The sequence below is a fragment of the Talaromyces rugulosus genome, chromosome II, assembly GCF_013368755.1.
Source record: "Talaromyces rugulosus chromosome II, complete sequence".
Lineage (NCBI taxonomy): Eukaryota > Fungi > Ascomycota > Eurotiomycetes > Eurotiales > Trichocomaceae > Talaromyces > Talaromyces rugulosus.
The window spans coordinates 2348202-2373111 of NC_049562.1; the positions used below are offsets into that span (position 1 = coordinate 2348202).

The following is a 24910-nucleotide window of genomic DNA, read 5'->3' on the forward strand; positions in this document are numbered from 1 at the left end:
CCATTCCAACTGCCAAAGTAGTTGAATTATATCTGCAAAGCGCAAATCCTTCAATAACATGTTGGGCTGTGCCGGTTTGCCGTTCGCAGGGCTTGGCCGCGCCCTAGATCTAATCAGCTCGGAAAGTTGCCCGACTCGGCATCCTCTGGCTTCGGACTACGCTGCGTGCCGAGGCTGAATATTCTAAACTTATTCAATCAAGTACTCTGTATTTATATGAGAACAATCTAGAGTACAGACAGGAGAAAAAATGATTATATCTTTTAACGGCCACAGTAATGGTTTACCGTCTGGGGCAAGTCTATCCTGTGGCTTCTATAAAGGCTTCCCAATAGACAATGTGCACATGCTAAAAATACAGCCAGTTGACTGTATTAATACAGTCAACTTCTTGCACAGACCAAGGCACGAGTCGGTAGTATCCTTTCCCAAGTAATACAACGCCTGCAATCGAATATTCTAACCCTGACTGTATGCCGACTAATTCGAGAGCTGTTGAGGCTGGTTGGTGTATCCGCTGGCGATAAAACAGACACCCTAATCCCCATTGTCCTTGGCCGGGTCCACTGTGTGGTGCTGGTTCTCCTCGTCATCCGCACGTTGTCTGCGACATGGTAGAAGTGGTGGGTAGATAGATAACAAATCTACCGAGCGACTTGCTGAGCCTGCTGACGACGTTGCTCGAGAATCTGCAGCCGCAGATTCTCCGCAGCAACTTCCACGTCCAGAGTTGCGCCGACTCCGTTTTTCCATGTTTCTTCTAAGCTCGTAAGCTCGCCGTGTCTGGACTCTTGAGCAAACTTGCGTTCCTTGTGTATATTCTCCACGGTCTGTTTTGTATCTGCCAACTCCTTTTCGACATTGCGCAGGATGTCTTCTAACTGAGAGTTGCCAATCAGCCAGGCATTTTTGCCATTCTCTTCAAGAAGAGACAGGTTGGCATGTCGCATGGACAGGTGGGAGCTAGAAGTGTAGGCTTGGACCAAAGCCTCCCGCCACTGTTTCAAAGCTTTGGTTGCCTCCTCCTCGCTATTGGCCTTGCCATCGGGAGCTTCGGGAGCTTCGTAGCGCGACAGATCAATGCCACCCGTGAGCGGGAGACCAGCTTCTTTGCGAGCGAGCTCCTGCTCGACGAGAGGGGTGAAACTTGGTTCGGAAAGCGCGGGAATTTCAGGATGAAGTGTCGAGCGGCTTTCGGGCGACAGTTCTGTGGATATCAGGTTCTCGGCTTTGGCGCGAGCTTGGGCGTCAGGTTCGCCGTCGATGTCTGAAGGGAGGTGGTTAGTAGGGCGTAGATAGTTGGCGGATAGCCAGGCAGCTTACAGGGAAGGGACGCGTGCCATTCGTTGATGAGAGGCATGGTGATTCAAGAATGTCGTGAGTACAGGAAGTAGTAATTAGAGATGTCGCAGGAAACATTTGAGGCCAAAGCGGAAGTTTGTGAGAGCCAGGCGGTGAGGCGCATTCTGCCGTTTCTAGAACAGCCAATGAGGGCGAGAGAAATGGGTTTCACAGAAATACTAACATATTTTAGATTTTAGCCAATAATAATAATTAAACAAGGCGATCATCTTCTCCTGGTGGACAAATTTTCGCTTCAGGACGTCTAAACTGTAGTGGACGCTGCATGTGAAGTCGCAGAAAGCCTCAAGCCGAGATAAAACTTACATACAACACAAACAATATGTAATCTTCATTTAAAAAGATAAAAGCTTCACTTCAGCCCTCCAGAATCAAGCCTCGGGGCAGTCCGTCACGAGTTAAATTAGCGCGCCACCCATTATTGGCGCAACTGGCAGTCTGCAACTCTGCGATTGGCGCACGGTACAGAGTTGCATGTACAGCAAAGATAGGACGAGCAGACTAGCTTCAACTAAGCAGCTTTCACGGCGCAGATCGTCGGCTCGCAGGTCCACTGATCTGTCCGCTGGGCCTTTCCCCCTGTGCCCTCAGCAGCCAACCCGCCCTGGCGATACCACCTTCCCCGCAATCCCTGCTCAGTGCGCTGCCTCTTGCGACCCTGTTGCGATCCAGTCGTTACTCTTCAGTGTTACGCCGTCTCGATCATGCGCGAGCTTGCCCATTAGGGGGACCATCATCTGTTGAAAAGGAGCTGGTGGCCCTCGGTCTCGTCTTTTGTTGCAAACTGCATCTTCGCGACTGGGCAGTGTTGCTCTTGACGGCATCCTCAAATGGCGCGCCCTGGATTCATCGCTCTCCTCGTGGGAGCTTCGCTGGCGCTGCTGGTGGTTCTGCAGCTATTCGCAAATGCCGGCCTCCATGAGACTTCCTCGCGTTTCGACTTTCATCCTCTCAGGGAGACCAGAGCAGGAACAGATGACGACAATGTGTTTCTCCTAGGGGTGGGAAAGGCCGATATTACAGGGTAAATGTAGCCGTCCTACTTGGAATCCGATGACTTGCTCGCTAACAGACAATCTCCCTCCATCCAGACCCGTGGTGGAAGTCGGCCTGAATGGCTATGCCGACCTCAGCCAAGTAGGCACCGGCCTGCGACAGAGAATCTTCTCGCGAGCTTTCATCATTGCTGATCCAGATGATACCGACAACACGATTGTGTACTTGATAGTCGACGCGCAATCAGGTGACACTGCTGTGCGACATGGTGTCTTGCAAGGGCTGGCCGCCCTGGGCGGAGAATATGCCCGCTATGGCGAGCATAATATAGCCCTATCGGGGACCCATGCTCACTCTGGCCCCGGCGCATGGATGAACTATCTCCTGCCCCAGATCCCAACCAAGGGATTCGACAAGCAAAGCTATCAGGCTCTCGTCGACGGCGTGCTACTGTCGATCAAGCGCGCCCATGAAAGCCTGACCCCGGGTCGTTTGACCCACGGCACTACTGAAATAACTGATGGCAATGCCAACAGAAGTCCCTATTCCTACCTGGCCAACCCGGAGGAAGAAAGGAATCAATATCAATACAATACCGACAAGACTATGACCATGCTGAGATTTGACCGCACTTCAGACAGCAAGACCACTGCCGTCCTGACCTTCTTTTCCGTCCATGGCACGTCCCTCTACGAGAACAACACCCTCACTGCAGGAGATAACAAGGGTGTCGCTGCCTGGCTGTATGAACGAAGCGTCGCAAACGACACGCGGTTTGCTGACGACTTCGTGGCTGGCTTCTCGCAATCAAGCGTTGGCGACACTACGCCAAACGTTCTGGGTGCTTACTGTGAAGACACGGGATTGCCATGCCGCTTTGAAGACAGTACCTGCAACGGCAAAACGGAGCTCTGCCGCGGACGAGGACCATACTTTCAGGAAAATGATTACGGTGCGAAGAGCTGCTTCGAGATGGGCCGACGCCAGTACTCCGCGGCCAAGGATCTCTATGAGCAGCTAGACTCCAAGGGTACTCAGATTGTCGGAAGCTCATCGGTTGCGTCTTACCACGTTTACCATGACTTTACCAACTACACGTTCCCATCTCCCTTCAATTCATCTACATTGAAAACCTGTTATGCCGCGCTCGGATTCAACTTTGCCGCCGGTACCACGGACGGACCAGGACAATTCGATTTCACTCAGAACAGTACAGGACCGGCAGAAGAGAACCCTCTGTGGTACGTTGCAAGGGCGTTTATCCACCAGCCCTCGGCAGAGCAACAAGCTTGCCAAGCCCCCAAAGAGATCCTTCTCGATGCAGGAGCAGTGACTCTTCCTTATGCCTGGGCTCCAAACATTGTGGACATCCAGGGTTTCCGTGTCGGACAGCTATTGTTTATCATTTCGCCTAGTGAGGTGACTACAATGTCTGGACGCAGATGGAAGTCGGCCATTTTGAATGCATCCACCGAAGTTCTCGGAATTGAGGATCCCTTGGTTGTTCTCGGGTCTCCTGCCAACACATATGCCCATTACCTGACGACTGAAGAAGAATACGGCGTCCAGCGTTACGAGGGAGCGTCGACACTGTACGGGCCGAGCGAGTTGGCTGGATATGTAAACCTCACCTTGACATACCTACCTTACTTGGGCAGTTCGTCGGACGTGTCGAAACTGGCCCCTATTCCTGCCGGACCCAACCCTCCGATCAACACGAACAACTCGCTCAGCTTTATCACGGGAGTGGTCTACGACGGCGCCGCAAGTGATCAATCCTTTGGCGATGTTTTGTCCACATCTCCCAATGTGACGTACGGACGAGGCGACACCATCGACGCGACGTTTGTCGGCGCCAACCCGCGCAACAACTTGCACCAGGAAAGCACCTTTGCCGCGGTCGAGTTCCTTGACACATCTTCCGGGTCGTGGAAGACTGTACGCACGGATGCCGACTGGAATCTGATCTACATGTGGAACCGCACAAACACCGTCCTGGGATACAGCAACGCTACCATAGCCTGGCAGATCGAGGACGACTACTACGAGATTGGAAACCCCAATCCTGTCCAGAGCGGGTCTTACCGGTTGCATTACTATGGTGACTCCAAGAGTGTTGGCGGAGATATCACATCCTTTGAAGGCGTCACCGGTGCTTTTACAGTATCCGTCTAGACTCTTTTTTTGTCTGTGATGAGAGAAAAGGAAATTAATAACCTAGCCAAATAATGTTATCATGATGCTTTATATCTTCCCCCCCTAATGTTTTAGCTTCGTGATTGAATCCACTCGACCAATCGTGGTAGTAGGTAGCTGACTGAGAAACTACCAGCTCTGCCTCATGTTAATTCATATAGCGCTATAATCGATTTTCAAGGACATTGCGCCTGTAGTGTAGTGGTTATCATCCAACTCTTCCATCTTCTGGTGACAAGTTGAGACCCGGTTTCGATTACCGGCGAGCGCAATTTTTTGCTAACCGCTACACCACCACCAGCACTGTCTATACTAGAAATGTCGAAAATTAATCGATGAGAGTTTCAGCTAAAGTTTTACATTTATATGCTTAAATTTAAGCTTAATTTTATTTTCATCTGATCTTTCTTTGTTATGTTTCAAAGCACATAAAGAGTGTATTTTTGTCACCGCGCGGTGGAGTCCCTAAATCCTGGAGGCGGGGCGGAGCGGAGCCCTAATAGCACATTAACATTTACAGTTCTTTATAGACGCGAAGATCGAGACACCTAAATTTAGTGAGACTACTCCTGAGGCATGTCTACATCAATTGATAAATTTATAACTTAGATATCTCGCTTTAACAGAAAAGCTACGACAGTTTGTTTGTATACTCCTCGCGAAACCAGTATATGTATAGTATACATTGTTTGACAACTCATATCACCCACTTATTGCCGATCTAACCTCGCCATTTTGTTTACATACAAGAACAGCCCTTGCCAATAAACATTACAGGTGTTTTCAAAACTACTGTCTCGTCACAGCTATTATGGTTCCTCTGGATGTGCCCGCCTTTGTCGTGGCCTGGACTGCTCTTTATGTACATTTCGATGCTATTAGCTATATCCCCCCTGACTATATTATCTATCCTCCATTCTCGCCCCCTCTTTTGGCGCTGCAAGACCAGGTCAATATACATCCTGTAGCCCTCAAGCTCTTGTCACAGATTCCACACCCTGCATCTTATAACCACTCTAACAGTTTTGAGATCCTCACGCGGACCCATGGTATTCCATACAACAAACCTAATCAATTACAGCTTTCTCGGGACGCCTTGTCATTTTATATAGAAGAGGAGCCCGATGACAGCAATAAAAGGTGAGCTTAAGGTCGAGGAGGTTCTTCTAACTACCTAACTACCTTAGGGATGGTCATTAGTCTCGGATGTTATACCTAGTAGACCTAACTATTCCACTTTTTTATTATGTATATAAATATGTCTTACTGTATATAAAGCTAATAATATACTAGGTACAATACAAGAGTTTTCCACCAGTGATACTTCTCTTATACTCTGGCTAATACCCGACGATCCTGAAAACATTTATAATTAACCGCCGCTCCCTGCTGTCGAGACTGTATGGTCTTATGTTCGCAAATTTGAGAGCCTAGAATGGATTGCATTTGAAGCTAATACCGAGGGTGGGACCATCGAGTCTTGTGATCCCAATGTAAGAAAAGCCTTCTTGCTTTTTCTTTTGTTCTTATTTTTCTCAAACAAAAAAAAGTGACAAACGCTAACACAATTTAGCATGCAAGGCTAAAGAAGACTCTCACCGACGTGTTTGGGTGGCCACATGCTTTTAGGAAGGATGATTGGATCAGAGAGAGAGAGGGCTTGTTGTATCTGTCAGAAGACGAATTAGAGTTGTGACAACAGGCTTAAGTTGCTAGTTGTGAGATTTCTTTACTTATTGTCATTATCATAATATCCGTTATTATAGTAGACCCTTCTGGCTAATTTATAGTTTGGCTAGCATATTAAGTTACCAGTTAACGGTACGTAATAGTTGGTATAAATATGCTAAATAAGCTTATCTAGAAGACTGGCGTTTGAACTTCACTGCTGATTGGCGGCCATTTTTAGGTACAGCTTAGTCGTGAGGAGGCTCGTGCACTGCAGGTTAGAACGACCAGAAAGGGACATTCCAATGACAGTATATTCATTTAATACTTTTCTGTTGCTTACTTCTTCTTTCAAGAAATACAGAAAATAATGACACAGACTTTGACTCATGGCGACTACACTGTAGCCTGCATCTGTGTCGAACAAGAAGCCGTCGAGGGAATGCTGGACGAGATTCACCCTGATCTCTCTACCAGCTGGGACAAAAGCAGCTACACTGAGACTCCATCAGTGCAGTCCCATTGGAGATTGCCACATACGTACTTCTGCTGTCACGAATCTTGGAGAGTGGAATATATCCTAGAGCGATGACAAGGCAATGAAACACCCAAGCTATTCTATCTGATCGTTCAGCCACGGATCCTGGAGTAGATCCTTTGCTGTCTTCCTATCTTCAGGCCGCCACTGAAGCATCCCTCTCATGAAAGCTAAAAACATCTCCTTATTTCTTCCCTCAAGGAACTCTTCCGACAGTTCCAAGCTGACTCCTGTCGGGATCTCTATGTCTTGCTTCCATTTTCCTAAAATCTTTTAAGCCGTTGCAAAGTGCATTAAGCGAGAAAATGATACTTACCCTCATTAGTAAAGAATTCATGGCTTCGTTTTCCATGCTGGAGCATATCCAGAGGCGGTGGCCCTAGAATTCCCATAACTTCTGCAAGATGTGCCCGGGTTGAGTACCCTTTGCCATCAGGGTCATCCCCGTAGAAAAGGTGTCTCCCCTCAAACAAATCCCACACCTATTATTCCCCACTGTTTAGTACATGATATCTAGTGTGAACAGGTAGAGCATACCATAGCACCGACATTCCATATGTCAACTGGGTAACTCCAATCAGTCTTCAGCATCACTTCCGGTGATCTATAAATGTTTGGCTGTGCATCGTGATTCCTCCTCTCGTCTCCTTGTACAGCAGAGCCAAAATCACGTAATACTGCTCGGCCAAACACCTTCGGCAAGTCGAAACGTCGTGAAGCATATACCGGCAAACCATTGACGATTTTGCGGGGTGAAGGGTTCTCCAGCTCAGCTTGGGTAAAACTTTCAAGGATTGACTTATCCTCTATTTCTTGGAGAATATTGTCGCTTTTAATATCTAAAAGAATGCAAATTAGGGCAACGATTTTTGACAAAGCCATACGGATACGTCATACCGGTGTGGACAAGCTTGCATTCAGTGTGCAGATAGTTAAGTGCAAGAAATATCTGCATAAGACCAGCTTTGAGTAGATCTTCAGTAAATCTATGGTTGGGATTACGGTATAGTAGATCCCTGAAGCTTTCCCACATTGGTTTCTGAACAAGACACGAATGGTCACCGCCGGAACGGGGAATTGTAAAGATATCCAGTGCTTTCCTTATATGAGCACGGCCAGGGTGCCATGAACTCCCCTGATTTAGTTGCTTATATATTTGAAACTCTTCCTGGTTACCTTCGTCACGCGTGTAGATTTTGAGTGTCACATATTGGTGACATCTGATTGTGTTAGTGGGTCAGTGTTTAGCTGAATAAGTAGAATATACTCAAGATCACGAGCGAACCATACTGTAGAAGTAGTCCCAAAACCAACTTTACCAATAATCTAGTATTTGGAACTAATAACGTCGCCAATATTAGCAGGATAATATTGTCCTTGTTTGAACTGCTCAAACCGTTCCTCGTCAAGCACCTCCGAGGGACGGACGGTTTCGAAGCCGCGGGTTGGAAAACACATGGGAGGGGAAGGGGCCCGTCGAATCACATTTTTGGCCCATTTCATGAGTGTAGCCATGATGGATGGGTGGAAAGAGAAGAGGCTGATCTTTGTTGAGGTGAGAGGAGTTACAATTCAAATGATGACTCATCATATTGGGGCTGCACCCAAGTGCTCGTTGCGTCATAGGCTATTATTTCACTCAAACGCAGCGCTAAGAATATAGGAGTCAGCGAGTCTATCGATAGCTGTTGAGGCTGAATGGAATTGATATACCTTCCCGTTGACACTGCCTGAGTGAGTGGCGGAAGAGTTGGCAGATTGACGGCCAAAAACAGCGTCGGCAGCGGCCGTTTTGGGCAGTCCATTTTCCGTCGTCTAGTTTAAATAAGTAGTTCATTAGTTTATAAACGTATAGTGGTATATAGTAGTTTGTATTAGGTTAGTCCCTACATATATAAGTGAAGCGTCTGAGATAGCCCCACCTTCCGTTCTAACGCTACATAAAGCTTTCGTCTGTTCTTTTTCTAAGCTCCATCTCCATCGCCATCGCCATCTTCATCTTCGTCTTCATGCGACTTGGCTCCGTTGACGTTGTCTCGACGCTGGTCTGGCCCAGGCTGCCGTCTCTAGGGACTGGCTGACTGTGAGACCTTGTATCTATCGCCTTGTTGGGTGTCCGCCATGTCATCTTCTTCGGCTTGTCATCTTCTATCGCCTTGAGTATTTTTTTGCTATATTTTTCTTGCGTTACATTAATCATTAGAAACCACTGTCTTTATTCTGTCTGCATTACTCGTTCACTCGTTCACTCTTTCACTTGTCTATTCTGATGACTGACTAACTACACGGCAACCAGTCACTGATACACTCATTTCTCACGTGTATCGTCTGACTATTTCCGCTCATCTGGCTGGTCCAGCAGGAAAAAAAACATTTCTCTTCTTTTTTCCCTCTCCTTTGGCTTCTTGCGAGCTTTTACCAGCGGCACCGCAGCACTATTGATATCCTGGCGAGGACGCATGTCCACCCTCGTTCAAGATGAGATACCCAGCGTTGTTGGTGATCATCGTGGCCCTTTTTGCATCTAGCAACTTGGGCAGTCCTATGCCACACAAAATACTGGAAAGACGCAGCCCTGATGGACAGACGACTCCATCTGGTTCTCCGACGCCGCCAGCTTCACCAAGTTCCGGCTTAGGAACGACTACTTTTAGCTCTGATGGACAGACGACTCCATCCGGCTCCCCAACGCTGCCAACTCCGCCAACTTCTGGCTTAGGAACTACTACTTCCCCTTCAAGGTCACCAAGTCAGTTCCCGCCTCCGTCAAAAGCAGTGTCTCCATCGCCAAGTTCGTCTGTGCCCCCTTCGCCTAGTGCATCAAGCAAACCGGTAGTTGGTGGTCCTCGGGGTAGTTCACAAGTTGGCCCGAATTCTCTTACAACGACCACTGCCTCCCCTACGCAACCACCTCCTCCAGGTACTATGCCAACAACTATCACCACCCAGCCACCGCCTCCTTCAAATACTGGGCTAGGTACTACTATCCTAACATCAGCTCCTCCTCCATATACTGGACTGGGTACTACTACTCCAACAACTATCACTACACCAGGGCCAGCTCCTCCAGAAGCTGGATCAGGTACTACTACACCAACAACTACCACGACGACAAGGTCACCTCCCCCTCCATATACTGGACCGGGTACCACCACTACCTCCGCTCCAGTTCCGCCTGCAGGTACTTCTGCAAAGACAACTACCACACCTACTGTGCTGGCTACAACTCCAGGGACTAAGCCAGGAATTACTACACCGACCACTTTCATCCCCCCTCCGTCGGCTACATCTGCAGGTCCTCCTACAACAGCCAGCAGCCGTCCTGCCCCTCCTCCCAACCCTGCGCCAGATACTACGACACCAACCACCACCATACCTGCAACAACTGGACCTCCGGAAACAACGGGAACATCCGGCGGTGATACTTCGCCAGGTGCTCCTCCAAACCCTGGCCCAACTGACGCTCCGCAAAATCCCGCGAAGCCAGATGCGGAAACAGGGTCAGACATCACGACGACATACGTAACAATTGGAACGATGACTACTTTCGTGAGCGCGGCTACTACACCTACCTCTCCTTCAGTAAACTTCAATCCAGATGCCAATTCGACTACTGACCCTGGTGAAAACTCGGGCGACCAGGTCACAAAGTGGATGACGACAACAATGACAATCACAGTGACCGTGACTGCAACAAACTTCATAACGACCACTGTAACTTAACCCCAAACCCAGACCACTTCTTCTTAGTCTTGGATGAATTCCAAATCATCTTTGAGTCTTTCATGGACTTCACTCTCTTTTTCTTTTCCTCTCTCTTCTTTCTTTTCCTTTTCTCAGTTTCTTATCTTGTTCTCGTACAACTCAGTGTATTTATTCATGCATTATAGGAGGTGGCTTTTCTTCTACATCTGCATCTATATATCCCAAACCCAAATAATCATATTTATCAGACTTCTATTTCTATTTTTATTTTTTTTCCTCCAAAAACCCCCCTTTCCCCCCTCTATATCTCGATTGATATCTATTTAATTCTAGGCTAAATAGAGTACAAATGCCCCCCGTCCTCCATAAATTGCTTCTGAAACTCCTTCAAACTAGCCCATTGCCGTAGATCTTCCTCCTCCTCGCTACTCCCGCTCCCATAACTCATTGCACGGAAATTCGAGTCCGGGCTGGGAAACGCTGCAGCGGCAGCGGCAGCGGCATCAGAAGCCGCAGCCGTCATCATGGTAGGAACGGTAGAAGCGGGAGGAGGAGCAGCAGCAGTAACAGTAGCCGTAGTAGATAATGGATGGAATGGACTGGTAATGATGGGGTTGATGTGAGTGTTATTATTATTAGTGTTGATGTTATCAGCATTTGCAGTTGCAGTGGTGCCAGCGGCGTTGTTGGTGGTATTTGTTACTCCAACGCCCTCTAGACGAACGAGAATGTCGAGAAACGTGCGCAGATAGTTTTCGGCGTCGATAGTTGATAGTGGCTGAGGCCCTGTGGTTCTAGTGTTGTCAGTGGGCGTGTTGGCAATCGTCGCATCGGGACCGCGCGGTAGACTCAGGAGGGTGGATGCGATTTGGCGGACTTTGTTTGTCTATTATCTAGATGTTAATTTTTTTTAAAAAAAAATAAATGTCAAAAAAGAAAGAGCATACAAAACTAGCGCCGTTCGGTTCAATGTGGATTTCCTGCACGCTTTTCAGCAGACAGAGTAGGTCTTTGATGACCAGGCCTCGCTCCTCGCGCATAATTTGCCCAATATAATCTGTCTGCGCGTGCATGTCCACATCTGGGGTTGTTCCTCCACCAGGATCAGGTGCTGGTGCGGTCAATCCGTCCGGGGACGGCATCTGTGATGTCGTCATTAAAGGTTGTGCCTGAAATTCAAGTCGTTTGTGGCCCTCAAACAGAGTCCAGTATTTATCGACAAGGTAGGACCGAGTTGACAGCTGGGTTATGTATATGTTTGCTTTTTGAATCTCGTATTGGATCTTGCGCCGGTTGGCTTCCGTATCGTTCTCGCCTCGGTGCGGAAGAGTCATGGATGGGGATAGTGTTTGGATCTGCGGAGTGAGTTGAAGCTCTGGAGGAAGCTCGGCGGTGATCTTCTTGGCCTCTTGGATGCTTTCCATTATCATCTGCCTCTGTCTTTCCCAGCCAAGGAACTCGTTGGTCCCAAATGCAATCTCCAACGCCGCCAGGGAATTGTAACACTGGAAAACGCGCACATTTGCATTGAACCCGGTCAGCTGGGGCACAACCCCTACCGGCTGGGGATCCATGTGCGTGGCAAACAAGTACTCATCATCGATCTCGACGGGCAGCGGAGGATACCGGTCCGTGGGGGTTTCTGGAGGCACGTAGATACGCCCGTCTGTTGCGCCAAGCTGATGCAATGTCTTGAAGCCGGAAATACAGACAAAGAAGAGTCGCCTGCCCAGCTCCTGCTCCAGAAGATTTGCCGTTGCCGCATGGGGTTCGCTAAACTGATCTGATGGGCCGCAGCCAGTCGTCGACATTGGAGACGCCGGCGTCGGGTTCGGGTCTGGAATCTGCTGGCAGGGCGCATACAGACTGTAGACACGGAGAATAGTCATGCACTCGCCGAGATACATGCGGCAGCGGCGCATGTTGTACACATAGCCAGAGCATAGCGACAGGTGGTAGCTGATGGCGGCGTCTTCGGTGGTGTTGCTCGTATCAAGATAGCCTACGCCCCGGGCCTGAACGGAGACATCATGGCACTGCTTGACCAGAGTCATGGAATTTGGGTACATGCGTCGTTCGGCATCTGTTCGAAGATGCAGCTTTGGGCGACGTGGGAAGGATGCCACCAGGGAGCCGATCATGGCGGCCAGCAGCGCCAGAAACCGTTTGTTAGTGACATCCTCTCGCCTGGCGAAAGCTGCTCGAAAGCTTGGCTCGTGGGGAACAGGGACCAGAGGGTGGATAAAAGTGAAGTAGTCGTCGACTAGCAGCTGCAAAGTCGGCAGCGGGCAGATGGACTCTCCAGAGAACGCATTGGTGGTGGGTAAAAGCACTGGTGGCGGAGGAGCAGGAGCAGCAGCAGCTTCGGGCACAGCAGAGGAAGCAGCTAGACTGCTCTGCGACACATCATCCTCGATCTTTTGCTTCTTGAGCGACTCGGCGTGCCGGTTGGGCGGGCCTCGTCGTCGGCTTGGACGGTTGTAAGTGCACGGAATGTCCAGCGCAACGCAGGATTTGCAGGGTGGACCACCTTCGTCACACTGCAGCTTCGGAGTCAGCCTTCATCCGATGTTGTTTATTTGATGTGCCGTGTTTTTTCACCTTTACTTTCCGGATGCTGCATGCATCGCACGCTTTCCGAAGCCTGGTCTTGCCATCCATGAACGTATTTTATGTGCGATACAAGGCATGCGTGCCTTCGGGTTCTATTCCCTCCGGCAGCAGCTAGCAGTCATTATCGTCTGCTTGTCTTCTCTATCGAAGGACTTGTCAAGATAAACTTGGTTTCCGAAAAGGAATTTCCCGCAAAACCCTGGTGGAGTCGTGCTGTCGAAAGTGTATCGCGCTCGGAATAATGCAAACAAAGCTAATTTGTGCTAGGTTCCACGTGAGCTTCAACCTATGCATGCGACTACCCCCAGTGCGATCCTGGGCCGGATTGGGTTTTTTTTGACCAATTTTTCCCCCATCAGTTGTATGTATATGGGGGACCTGAAAAAACATGCAGATGGAGAAGCAGAGAAGTGTGCTGGTGCAATGTTGTTTGAGTGACGCAACTTCGGGGACGGAAAGGACGAGCGCTTCGGAAAAGCAATCCACTGGTGACCTGTAGCACCGTTTAAGATACAGTGCGCTTGTTATGTAAATTTAAATTTTACGGAGAAGGTGTTAAAATACGAATATACACTACACAGCATTTAAATCAGCAAGAAGCAGGCCGTGAAGTAATATTGTCCCGGTCTTGTGCAACCAGCAATGTTTGAATTTCATTTACTTTTCATAAAAAGTTGCAACATACTACTTACTATTAGTCCGCTACGTGTTGTTATCAATATATACATGTCATCACCTCCTACTACGATATTATACCGGGTTATCCTGATACTCGGGGAGCCCGTCTTCGTCCCCCTGGTTCTCCAGGAACTGTTTCCGCTTCTCCATCTCTGCTGCCCACAGGGCCGAGCCAGCGGCGCTGGTGAGGAGGAAGAACATTGAAAAAAAGGGTATCAATTGTAACATCAAGGCCACCGTTCCGAACCTGCAATGAGTGAGCCGTTAGCCATACATATTCAAAGAGAAGGAGAAAGAAAAAAAGGGTTCTGCAAGCTTACGCTGTATATCTCAGCTGTCGATTCCGCACAAACAGTTTCCTCTCTTCTTTGGTGAAATCCATAAGCTGGAAATATCTCCAATGGTGAAACGGGCCCCCGCGGTATCCAGTCAAGACCAAGAACATTGGCACCCCGGCCACGGGGACGAAATTAAGCGGGAGAAAAACCACAAACTCGACTATTTGCCGCAACGAGAACGGCGCATAGACCGCGCTCGTTGTAGGCTTGCCGAGTTTCTTGACCGGGTTGTCGCCGTCCGGATGGATGACTCTCTTTCCGCTGATGAGCGTCTCCAGCCCTTCATTTAGCAAAACGGCGTCAAAGACGTCAACCTGGGTCTCATCGACGAAGAAGGCTTCGAACAGCAATGCGACTATGGCGGCGCCTTCTCCCAGCACCAATACTGCTCCGTTGATCCAAGCCCCATTGCCTTGGAAGATGGCGAGAAACGCAACTTGTGGCAGGTAGGTGAAGACAAACAGAAGCGTGTAGGCGAAACCAGAAAGCAGCGTAATCGGGATCAGGCGACCACGGAACAGAGGCCATAGGAAGGGATGCGATACGAAATACACGATGCCCTAGAAAGGATGCCGTCATTGTCAGCATGCGCCTGAACACAAGTAGGGGAAAGACTGACTCGGAGGGGGTGTAGCCAGGTCGCGTTGCGCAGTCTCATCGCGTCCGCCATTTTGGATCTGCCTCAAGCATGCCGCAATCTCGTCCAAAGAGATAATGCGCTTGAATATTCGTGAGTTTGCAATGGAACTATTGCTGGCGCCTAAGAAGCGGAATGATCTAAGCCTCGGCAAGAAGTCACGTGCCTACATATCGCACAGCTGCACAGCTGCACAAGTTGGCTAACGCAACACTTTTAATAGCAAGAAACAATAATAAAAATTCTAAATAACAGCGATTACTTGAAATTCGATAAATAACTTGCCCAAAGAACTACTGTAACAGAAGAGCGAGCGACAGTAGTAGATCATTAGGTCAGGTGCGCGGCTTATCGATAAGCACACGTATAAGAGTCGATTTTTTTCGCGCCCGAAGATTCCTTCTTTCTTTTCTCTCTCATACATAAAACTACAACCCTTTCTATTCACTCTGATTTCCAATCTTACTCTCATGGATCTTCACGAGGGGAAATGAAAGGGAAGAGAGACTGTCGCTGCTACTTACCCCGAAACTTCCGATTTGCGTGGAGGATTTTGGAAATAATTACAGCGCAACATGCCAACTTGTTGTTAACTCGCATTGTGTTCTTCTACCCCCGAAGCAACAACATACAAGGGTCTACGTCAGTTTGCGATTGAAAATAGAATCGCCAATCTTTACTTAGACTCGTGCCAATTAGTCCGCGGTCTCAGCTGCCAGCGATCCAGCTACTCGTCGTCATTTTTCGACAGGTGGAAGGTATATACCCAACGGCGCTGCTGGCTTGTACTTCTAGACTTCATCGACCGTCGCAATATTCTTGAAATCGTGCTCTTGCACTGCGAAGTCTCCGGAGCGGAAGATGGAGTGAGTCCGTGGAGTATATATTTATTGTGTTTATATTCCCTAGGCCATGTGCTGAGAAATAAAAGTTCAAGTGTGGGCTTGTCCCAGGCTTAGTAGACGTGAACTCAGATCTCTTAAAGCACTTTTGAGGAAATTCCGAGATAACTGTAGTACAAGTGGCCGAGTGGTTAAGGTAGGCTTTCCCGGGTCCCTTGTGGCGTCAACGTCCATCTAACATTGGATTAGGCGGAAGGCTTAAGCTAAATTAAGCTCCTGTAATTGTTACAATTACAAACACCCTTCTGACGCAAGTCTCGCGCGTTCGATCCGCGTCTTGTACAGTACTTTTTTTCTTCCTTTTTTTTTGGGTGTTATAGGAAGTTAATGTTTGTTTAAAGCGAGAGGGTGCTGTAATGGAGCTTAAAAGAACGGAGGGGAATACACGTAGATTATGAAGGGCAAATTTTAGAAGAAACATCAGGGATGGAAACATATTTGAAACCCGCAAAATCCTCAATTGCTCTGTTCAATTGAAAAGGTACGCTCATTTCTATCTCATAAAAAAGAAACCTTAACGGACAACAAAACGCAGACATCATATTTCACCAAGACCACAAGCTTTTTTGTGGCATGCTTTCATTCCCCGGTAGGATTTACCCCGGTCTTCTCCTCGTCAGAATCGCTTTCATCGTCGCCAGGCTCCGAATCACTCCCACTGCTCGGCACACCCCAATGATATTTCTCCGTATCCAAAGCCTTGAGTTTCTCATAAACCTCGCGTCCGGTGGGACCGATTGGCCGATTAGTACTTCTCGGTATCTGGGGAGTCTCTTGTGTGGGAGCAGTATTTTTCACTACCCCAGTGGGTTTTGCAACGGACTTGAGCAAGGGCACTGAAGAAGCAGCTTTGGCGTTGTTGGTTTGTTTTGTGTTGGCACTCTTCTTTCTTGGTTTGGCAGGAGCTTTACGCTTTGGAGGCGGTCTTTTTGGGCCATTCTTCCTTGCGGCAGCGGTGGGTTTCTTTCCGTTTGTGACCACGACACTGCCTACACTTTCACTGTCCCCACAGTTGCTGGATGTGGCTGGGGTCAGTAGCGTAGATGTTGTTGTTGACGAACCAGCGTCGCTAGGGCATGGAATCTCCTCGACGAGATCATACTCTGGTGTCATTCGCTTGATGGACCGAGAAGAGAGTCCTGCGTTCATCTTGCATCCGTACCAAAAGGCGTCAAACATGCTCGTGTGGAGAATCTGCTCAAAACATATTGGACGTTAGCTAACCTATTGCTAACCATAATTGAAACGACAAAGTAAACAGAAAGAGGCTGCATACCATGCTAGTGCAAGCTATTTTGAATGCCAGTGAGAGTCCCTCATCCTGGTGGATGAGGCGAGTGATGTCCTTCTCAATTTTGGCGCGGCTGATGGTCGTCTTCTTGTTTTTGGAGACGCAGTCTTGGACCACGGAATTGGCATGTGTTACGTAAATATGGACGAGGTAGTTCTGTCAAGATGTCAGTCTGTGTTTGACCACTGAAGCCATCCGATTACATACTGTATGTTCGTAGCCCTCCGTTTTGAGGTTGTCCATCGTCCAAATGAGGATCGCGTTGAGCGATTTCAATGCTAAAGGAAAGCTTTCTTGGAAGCACTGAGCGAGAGAGTCTACCTTGAGGCGAGACTGGCGTAGGCGAGGCGCAAGTTGACAGCAAAGCGAGGGTTTTGCAACAGGTAATCGCAGTGATATGACAGACGCAAAGAATGTGGGTTGAAGGGTAAGAGATAGAATGGGGCCCTTTTATGATGCGCTGAAGAAGAGTAGCGAGGTGGGCATGGGTGAGAGAGGAAGAAAGCAGTGGCTGAGAGAGAAGGTGAGGGATGGCTGGGTCCTTTCCCCAGGGAAGTTGGGTGCAACGCCTAAAACATCAAACATCAAACATCAAACACCACAATGTGGCCTCACAATCCAGTGAATGGGTGAATTACCCCTGAATAGGTTTCATCTTGCATTGGATTCCGAAGAGCTATTCACACTGTGACTAGAGTATTGTTTTCCTTGGCAGCTGTCCAAAAATGAAGCACAAGACATGGATTCTGGTTTCCGCGCATTTGTGATTCTTCTATAGACGACTCTTAGTAATACTCTCATAATTAGTTGGGTTGTTTCAGATGGGCCGTAACAAAGATACCAACCCCAAATGTCTTATCAAGCTAGTATCCAGTGTATATACCAACATTCACACACATAATAACCACTCCCGCCATTTCTCCTTTTTCTTTAAAAAAAAAAAAAGGTGCTACCTAGCTTTCCAGCGAACTCTGCCAACCCACTTTGCCCAGTTCTGAACATCGTCCCTTTCGAGGATTTGATCTATAGTGTAGTACTCGCGCGCAAGCTCCTCGTTGCTCGCCATACGGTGCACAAAGCTATGGCACGCGCGACACAGCCAAGCGACGCTGTTCAGCATCCACTCCTCATGCCAGCCACGCTTGAGCACCTTGTCATGGACTTCTCGGGGGATCAGATGGTGGTAGGACAGCGGAATCCAGTCCCGCTCGCATATTTCGCAGGCATCGACACGAGTAGACACCCATGCTGGAGGGCTAGCCGTGGCCGAGGCAATGTAGTCTATCAGGACCGGCCGCGTGAATGTTGCAGTCAAATCGAGCGACTCGGGGACGATGCCATAGACCGACAACGACTCTGACACGGACACTGGAGTTGCCGCCGTCCAGGCCTCTATTACAGACGTCGGCAATTCAGAAGGGTCTTCGTATCGATCTGCCAGCGCTGCGTCGTTTTGGGTCTTTGAATATGACAGCGTCTGCAGCTCATCAGACAGCGCATAGAATATCTCTGATGCAATAAACTGTGGGCAGGGACAGTGTGTGTTAGCCTCTATTCGGCAGTTACAGGCTGAGGGAAATAAAAAAACGTACATCGATAAAGTCGGCCAGCTCCTCTGGGTTCTGCTTCTCTATTCTGCCATTGCTGCTGGTCTTGTCTGTCCCCGCACCGCCGCGCTGTCGGCCTCGAGTCTTTTTCTTTGCGGGATTCTTATGAGCTACTTCCGATCTTTGGACTATGGCCGCCGACACGCATTCTCGAAATACTTCGTAGTTGTTGCCGTCGGTCATTTAACAGAACATGAGGCTGTGAACAGTAGTGGTGGTATTGATGGTGCGACGGGGAGCGGAAGGAAACTTCGCAAACAGCGCGGAAAAGAGGGCGCTCGGGATCCATCCGAACCCCCGACTTAACATCAAACCCATCCCAAGTCGTCACCAGACTGGAAATTAGGCAGTGTTGAGGAGAGAGAATGCGGGGGTTATTATCATAGCCAACTCGTTCACGTTGCTCTATGATGCCGATAATTCTATACGTTCCATCTCAGTCGTCTCCGGCCTAGAATATTCAAGTACATATATATATATAATCCCGGGCCGGAACTTTGGATAGCAGCGACAAGAAAGAGACAACTTTGAGAAACACTTGCCACGACTTACACCAGCACATGCTCTTAGGAATGTAAATTGCCAAAACAGTGTAAGAGATTAAGAATTGGCCCTAAAACACAGCTTCCGGGGCCTGGTTCCGACATACGAACCATGTCAATTACGATACCTTGCCAGGTAATAATAATGAACCCTACCAATGGCCGAAGTTGGCTGGAATAATTTGGAAACCATCTTGTAGCACTTTTCCGAGGTTGTGCTCAAGGCAAGATGGCCGAGTTGGTTATGGGTAAGATCATCTCCGCATACATTCTAAACCACTCACTAACAAAATAATCAGCGTCAGGTTAAGGTCACACCTTAATATATGTCTCCTGATGGACGCAAGTCCGCGTGGGTTCAAATCCCACTCTTGTCAACCTTTTTTTTTATAGAGGGTATAACTTTTTTATGATAATAATAGAGAGTTGAAATTCTAGTTCTTGTGTGCCGAGAACGGCAACCCTATTTTTTTTTGCGCTACCAAGTTACAAGCCAAGGCTTTGTCCCACGTACCATGTATTACTATATTTCGCGTTCGCAAGAGAAAAGAATGTATAAACTAGTTCAATTCACTTTTTCAATTCCAATTCGGAGATTTTGTCCCATTACACCATTGACGTACATGTATGTATATACCATACCCTAACAGACTAAACAGACATCTAGACGAATGAATGCTATTGCAATGACAATGACCGTTTTGTCTAATCCCGGAACCACTTGCAAGAAATATGGATGCCATTCATGTGAAGAGAAAACCAAAAAACAAAAACCGAAGAAAATACCCATGCAAAGCCCGCTAAAGCCATATGCCAAGGTAGATGGAGTTTACTTTCGGCTCCCGACGATTTTTAACCCATGGCCCGCATCACCAGTTCCACACTAGAGTAACAGGTTAATACCGATGTATACTTATCCAACCTAGAACAATTACTCACGTTGCAAATGTGCCTGCCGACACTGGCATGGCCCTAAGCAGGGTAGGACCCAGTCCCCTGAAAAGCGCGCCGAATCCCTCAGCCGCGACTGTCTGCCGGAAACAATCGGTCATACTCTTGTATTTTTGCTGGGCACCGAAGCCGTCGGTCTGCATTTTGCTCTTAATCACATCAAGCGGATAGCTGGAAAGCCAGAGACCTTCGCCAGCCAGACCTCCGTAGGTAGCGACCTTGATACTGGAGATATCCTCTCGCTTGATGTTGTTACGCTTTGCGTCTTGATTCATCAAATACTCAAAGGTTAAAAACCACACACCGTACGCTTGCGCTTCTCGGAAGATGGTGACCACTTCACCACGGTAGAGACCGCGGAGCACGCCGCCGTGAGAAGACAACTTGCGTACACAGTCTATGGGCCCATTGTACAGCCGACCGGCTCCATGGGGCTGGGCCTGCAGTCGGATACGGACATGCTCGATAGGTCCAGAAATGACCGAGTTGGTAACACCTGCAAAGGCACCAGCGAGGTAGTACTGTGAGTAGGAAAGACCAGGGTGCAGGGGAGAATTTTTCGAATTCCGCTCTTCAAAAAATCTCCGTGCCTGGTGGAAAGCACCGAACTGAACACTAACCTGTAGAATTGTCAGGAACGGTTAAAACACAATACAAATCTCGAGGAGACTACTCACACAAGCACCAATTCCAATCAATGGAGTCAGCGTGCCTTTGTAGAAAGCCAAAGGACCTTCATTTTTGAAGATTTTCGACGCACAGTCAAGCGCATTGGAGTACTGTGATGTTGTCTGTAGCCGCACCTTGACGATATCTGTTGTCGAATTAGATGATTAATCGGAACCTCCTCTAGCAATCTAATATCCCATCACATACCAAAAGGTTGGCCTGCATTCAAAGTTAGCAAATAAATCAATCCCATGATTTTCCGCCTCTAATGAGCAGACATGAAGCCCGGTCGGTCTCTGTGTGCTTGGCCAAATCTCATGAGGAGCGGGGTTGAGCATGTCAATCAATTGGCAGCAAGCAACGCCTAGCGACTTCTAGGACTGACACAATCATGCGTCTCGAATTGCGTGGGCTCAATGAAGATTCATATCACATACCCAACAGGACCTGAGTAATGCCGCCTGCAGCGCCGGCAAAGAGGTCCTTGGCAGTACGCGCCCAGCCAGCATTGGCTAGGTCGTCATCGATTTTCTCAAAGTCCTCCATTTTCAGCGGGCAGAGGAGCGACAAGCAGATCGAGAAAAACTGGCAGGTTGAGAGGAAGGCATCTTGTTCTTATCTGCAAGATGGACAAGACCATCGCTCGTCCCTGTCCGATTGCGCAACCCCGGGCGGCGCTGTAACTGGCCGGATTCCCCGAGTCACGTGAACGGGGACCCACCTTGGTGCCAAGCCCGGGCGGGAAGGTTAAACCGGAGCGCGCCTGCCCTCGGGGAAAAAAAACATAATGAGAATAAGTTCACGCAGCGCCGAAGACCCAATCGAGACAAGACAGGACGAGATGATGCCTTGAGCGTCCTCGCATCATGCAAAGAAGAGCCCTGAGGCGGGTGAGTTGTCTTTGCCCTTGCGTTTTCCAGCCATGCTATGCCATTGCTTTGTTGCCGGATGCAGACTGACCACATACTTCTCTCCTCTACAGATATGCCGGCGTCCACACATCGACTCGGCGTATACCGCGGCCGTGACGTGTCGGTCACAATGCCTTCGATTCCATTCGGCTTCACGTCATTTCCAATCTGGCGAGGCTGCAGCTGAGGCCAAAAGCAATGGCAGCGCTAAACCTTCGCCAGAGTCCTCACCCCAAACACCGCAAGGCAGACGGGGTGCTTCCAGCTCTGCAAACAACACCGCGGCCAAATCCCAGGGTACGCCCCCTCGAGCGCCAGCATTCGGAGCTATGCGGTTTGGCGGCATGAAATCTAGCGGCCAATTGGCTGCTCAGAGTTCGTCCGTGAAGAAAGTGGTGGGCCTTTCAGCCGCCGAACAAGCAAGCAGGAATGCAATCATGGCATCGCAGCCACGCAAAGCTTCACCCTTAGGGGATACATCAACCACCACGCCCGTTTCGCCAGAATCCCAAAGAGTGACGAATCAACGCTTTCAACCCCCGCCGAGTTTACGTACTCAGGACTGGGTGTGTCCCGACTGTGCTTATCCTTGCTTCGGCAAGAACGCTTACTGTCCAAAATGCCGTGCCACTCGCCCTGGATTGAACAAGGCCATTGAAAGCCTGAGAGACGCCAGCCAGCAGAAGACTACGCCCCGGAAGAACAGCCAGCCCAAAAAGCACCCCCAACCAGACACCGGTCTCAAGATTCGAAAGCTGGGGGCTGAGGCGGCACAGGCGTGGCGAGAAAATAACCGGGAGGTCACATTTCGCACGATGCTCGATAAGCCCCCTCCAAACATGGAAGTAAATGAAAATCGCGCAAAACAGCAACGTGTGAAGGAGCAAATTGCAAAGGACGCAAACTTCAAGATTAATTATGTCGAATTCAAGCCGCCGGATGGCGAACAGGATCCGGAGGATGCTACAAACACAACAACGACAACGGGTAAAAGCGAGGAAATTGAAATTGAAAGAGACACCCGGAGTAGGAGACGTGCAAAGCCAGTTAGGCGCGAACAGTTCTTTTACGAAGACGAGGACTTCGACCCTGAGGAATTAGAAGCGCGAAAACAAAAGCGAAAGCAACAGAAGAAACAAAAGGATGTTGCCCCGGCTCCGAGCCCATTGTATCTTCCTGAATTCATCAGTGTTAGCAATCTTGCCACCGTCCTCGGCGTGCGACAGGCGGACTTCATCTACCACTTGGAAGAGATTGGGTTTGAAGGAGTGATTCACAGTCATGTCTTGGATGCCGAAACAGCAGGGCTCATTGCGGCAGAGTATAACTTCGAGGCAATCTTTGATACGGGTGAACAGGATTTGAAGGCAGCCCCTGAACCCGAAGACAAGTCTCTATTGCCATCACGGCCTCCCGTAGTGACTATTATGGGACACGTTGACCATGGCAAGACAACGCTCCTAGACTGGCTTCGGAAATCCGCTGTCGTTGCGTCCGAGCACGGTGGAATCACACAACACATTGGAGCCTTTTCCGTGTCAATGCCATCTGGCAAATCTATCACCTTCCTCGATACCCCTGGCCACGCTGCCTTTTTGGACATGCGCCGAAGAGGGGCGGATATGACAGATATCGTTGTATTGGTTGTAGCCGCCGACGACAGCGTCAAACCGCAGACGTTGGAAGCGATAAACCATGCCAAGCAGGCTAATGTGCCCATCATCGTGGCCATCAACAAGGTCGATAAAGACAACGTGAACATAGAAAAGGTTAAACAGGACCTGGCCCGCCATAGCGTTGATGTTGAAGACTATGGAGGAGACGTTCAGGCTATCCCTGTCAGTGGGAAAACTGGCCAGGGCATGTTGGAGCTTGAGGAGGCTATAGTGACCCAATCAGAGCTTCTCGACCACCGAGCTGATACCGAAGGGAATGCCGAAGGATGGGTTGTCGAAGCCACGACCAAGAAGGCTGGCCGTGTTGCAACCATTTTAGTCAAACGAGGCACGATCTACCCTGGTGATATTCTTGTTGCCGGTTCTACGTGGACACGAATCAAGACTTTGAGGAACGAGGCAGGGATTACTTTGGAAAAGGCCACGCCCGGCTTACCTGTTGAAGTTGATGGCTGGAAGGAACAGCCGGAGGCAGGTTCCGAAGTTTTGGAGACGTCGACCGAACAGCATGCCAAAGCGGTTGTCGAATACCGCATGGAGCGAATGGACACCAAGAAATTGGGCCAGGACACAACCGCGATCAACGAAATCCGTCGTGAAACCATTGAACATAGGCGTCGCATGAGCAAAGAGGGCGATTTTGAAGCTCAAAAGGCGCCAGCAGGTCCTAAGCCTGTCAACTTTATTGTCAAGGCCGATGTCTTTGGGTCGGTTGAGGCCGTTTCCAGCTCGGTTAGTGGAATCGGCAACAACGACGTTTTCGCCCAGATACTGCGCTCCGGTGTTGGACAGGTCAGCGAGTTTGACATCACTCATGCAGCTACATCCAATGCCTCGGTGATCAATTTTAACAGTGATATCGACCCCATGATTTCGCGAATGGCTGAAAACCAAGGTGTCAAAATAATGAATCATAATATTATCTACGAGCTCATTGACGACGTGAAGGCCACCATGAGCGAACAGCTGCCCCCCAATATCATCCACCGTGTCACCGGTGAGGCCGCGATTGGTCAGGTATTCGACATCACCATCAAGGGCCGGAAAACGATGCCGGTCGCTGGTTGCAAGGTCCGCAACGGCGTGATCAGTCGCTCTAAGAAAGTCCGCGTAATGCGAGAGAAGGAAATTGTCTACGATGGTATGTTTAACATTCATTTCTGTTTCCAGAAAATACTAATCAGTATTAAAATGCACAGGCACTCTCTCATCTCTCAAAAACGTCAAGAAAGATGTCACCGAGATGCGCAAGGACAGCGAATGCGGCATGGGCTTTGAAGGCTGGTCTGCCTTTGAGGTCGGCGACCATGTTCAATCCTACGAAGAAATCATCGAAAAGAGATACCTCGAGTGAAAAGAAAAATACTCGGTCATCTGTCCCTCTTGACTTGGTTTACTAATATCTTCATGTGTACTTTTACGTCTAGCACCTCACCTGCATTAATAGATGGGGGGAAAAACTATTTGTCTTGCATATTCGGAGTTGGGAGGATATTGACGATGTTATTGTCTGATACTGGACATGCCATTTTATCCTATCATGTATAAATATAAATACCACTATGCGCTTGGAAATAAATTGATTTTTTTATTAAAAAAAAGGCATGACCTGTTATGAGTTAGGGCTAAA

General features: G+C 48.8%; 9 protein-coding genes across 9 annotated transcripts; 4 read left to right on the forward strand and 5 right to left on the reverse strand.

Moving 5' to 3' along the window:
• Positions 1-644: 644 nt before the first annotated feature.
• Positions 645-1360, reverse strand: TRUGW13939_03301 (uncharacterized protein; the record flags this gene model as incomplete). Its single annotated transcript, XM_035486486.1, has 2 exons — positions 645-1267; positions 1324-1360. The coding sequence occupies 2 exons, from the start codon at positions 1358-1360 to the stop codon at positions 645-647; spliced, it is 660 nt and encodes a 219-aa protein (XP_035342379.1).
• An 832-nt stretch (positions 1361-2192) lies between these two features.
• On the forward strand, positions 2193-4533 carry TRUGW13939_03302 (uncharacterized protein; the record flags this gene model as incomplete). Its single annotated transcript, XM_035486487.1, has 2 exons — positions 2193-2386; positions 2454-4533. 2 exons carry the CDS (start codon positions 2193-2195, stop codon positions 4531-4533), a joined length of 2274 nt encoding a protein of 757 aa, XP_035342380.1.
• Positions 4534-5362: 829 nt separating this feature from the next.
• Positions 5363-6250, forward strand: TRUGW13939_03303 (uncharacterized protein; the record flags this gene model as incomplete). The annotated part of the gene is made up of 3 exons (XM_035486488.1): positions 5363-5603; positions 5989-6047; positions 6128-6250. Coding segments are annotated over 3 exons (423 nt in total), but the record flags the coding sequence as incomplete, so codon positions are not given.
• A 585-nt stretch (positions 6251-6835) lies between these two features.
• TRUGW13939_03304 (uncharacterized protein) lies at positions 6836-7642 on the reverse strand (the record flags this gene model as incomplete). Its single annotated transcript, XM_035486489.1, has 3 exons — positions 6836-7023; positions 7077-7242; positions 7298-7642. The coding sequence occupies 3 exons, from the start codon at positions 7640-7642 to the stop codon at positions 6836-6838; spliced, it is 699 nt and encodes a 232-aa protein (XP_035342382.1).
• A 1596-nt stretch (positions 7643-9238) lies between these two features.
• On the forward strand, positions 9239-10483 carry TRUGW13939_03305 (uncharacterized protein; the record flags this gene model as incomplete). The annotated part of the gene is made up of 1 exon (XM_035486490.1): positions 9239-10483. The coding sequence occupies one exon, from the start codon at positions 9239-9241 to the stop codon at positions 10481-10483; it is 1245 nt and encodes a 414-aa protein (XP_035342383.1).
• A 316-nt stretch (positions 10484-10799) lies between these two features.
• On the reverse strand, positions 10800-14764 carry TRUGW13939_03306 (uncharacterized protein; the record flags this gene model as incomplete). The annotated part of the gene is made up of 5 exons (XM_035486491.1): positions 10800-11351; positions 11413-13005; positions 13835-14003; positions 14077-14654; positions 14714-14764. The coding sequence occupies 5 exons, from the start codon at positions 14762-14764 to the stop codon at positions 10800-10802; spliced, it is 2943 nt and encodes a 980-aa protein (XP_035342384.1).
• Positions 14765-16212: 1448 nt separating this feature from the next.
• TRUGW13939_03307 (uncharacterized protein) lies at positions 16213-18714 on the reverse strand (the record flags this gene model as incomplete). Its single annotated transcript, XM_035486492.1, has 5 exons — positions 16213-16827; positions 16910-17080; positions 17132-17213; positions 17878-18446; positions 18517-18714. The coding sequence occupies 5 exons, from the start codon at positions 18712-18714 to the stop codon at positions 16213-16215; spliced, it is 1635 nt and encodes a 544-aa protein (XP_035342385.1).
• Positions 18715-19925: 1211 nt separating this feature from the next.
• Positions 19926-21239, reverse strand: TRUGW13939_03308 (uncharacterized protein; the record flags this gene model as incomplete). The annotated part of the gene is made up of 5 exons (XM_035486493.1): positions 19926-19956; positions 20013-20644; positions 20702-20838; positions 20901-20912; positions 21131-21239. 5 exons carry the CDS (start codon positions 21237-21239, stop codon positions 19926-19928), a joined length of 921 nt encoding a protein of 306 aa, XP_035342386.1.
• Positions 21240-21559: 320 nt separating this feature from the next.
• Positions 21560-24634, forward strand: TRUGW13939_03309 (uncharacterized protein; the record flags this gene model as incomplete). The annotated part of the gene is made up of 3 exons (XM_035486494.1): positions 21560-21583; positions 21676-24421; positions 24480-24634. 3 exons carry the CDS (start codon positions 21560-21562, stop codon positions 24632-24634), a joined length of 2925 nt encoding a protein of 974 aa, XP_035342387.1.
• Positions 24635-24910: the final 276 nt, after the last annotated feature.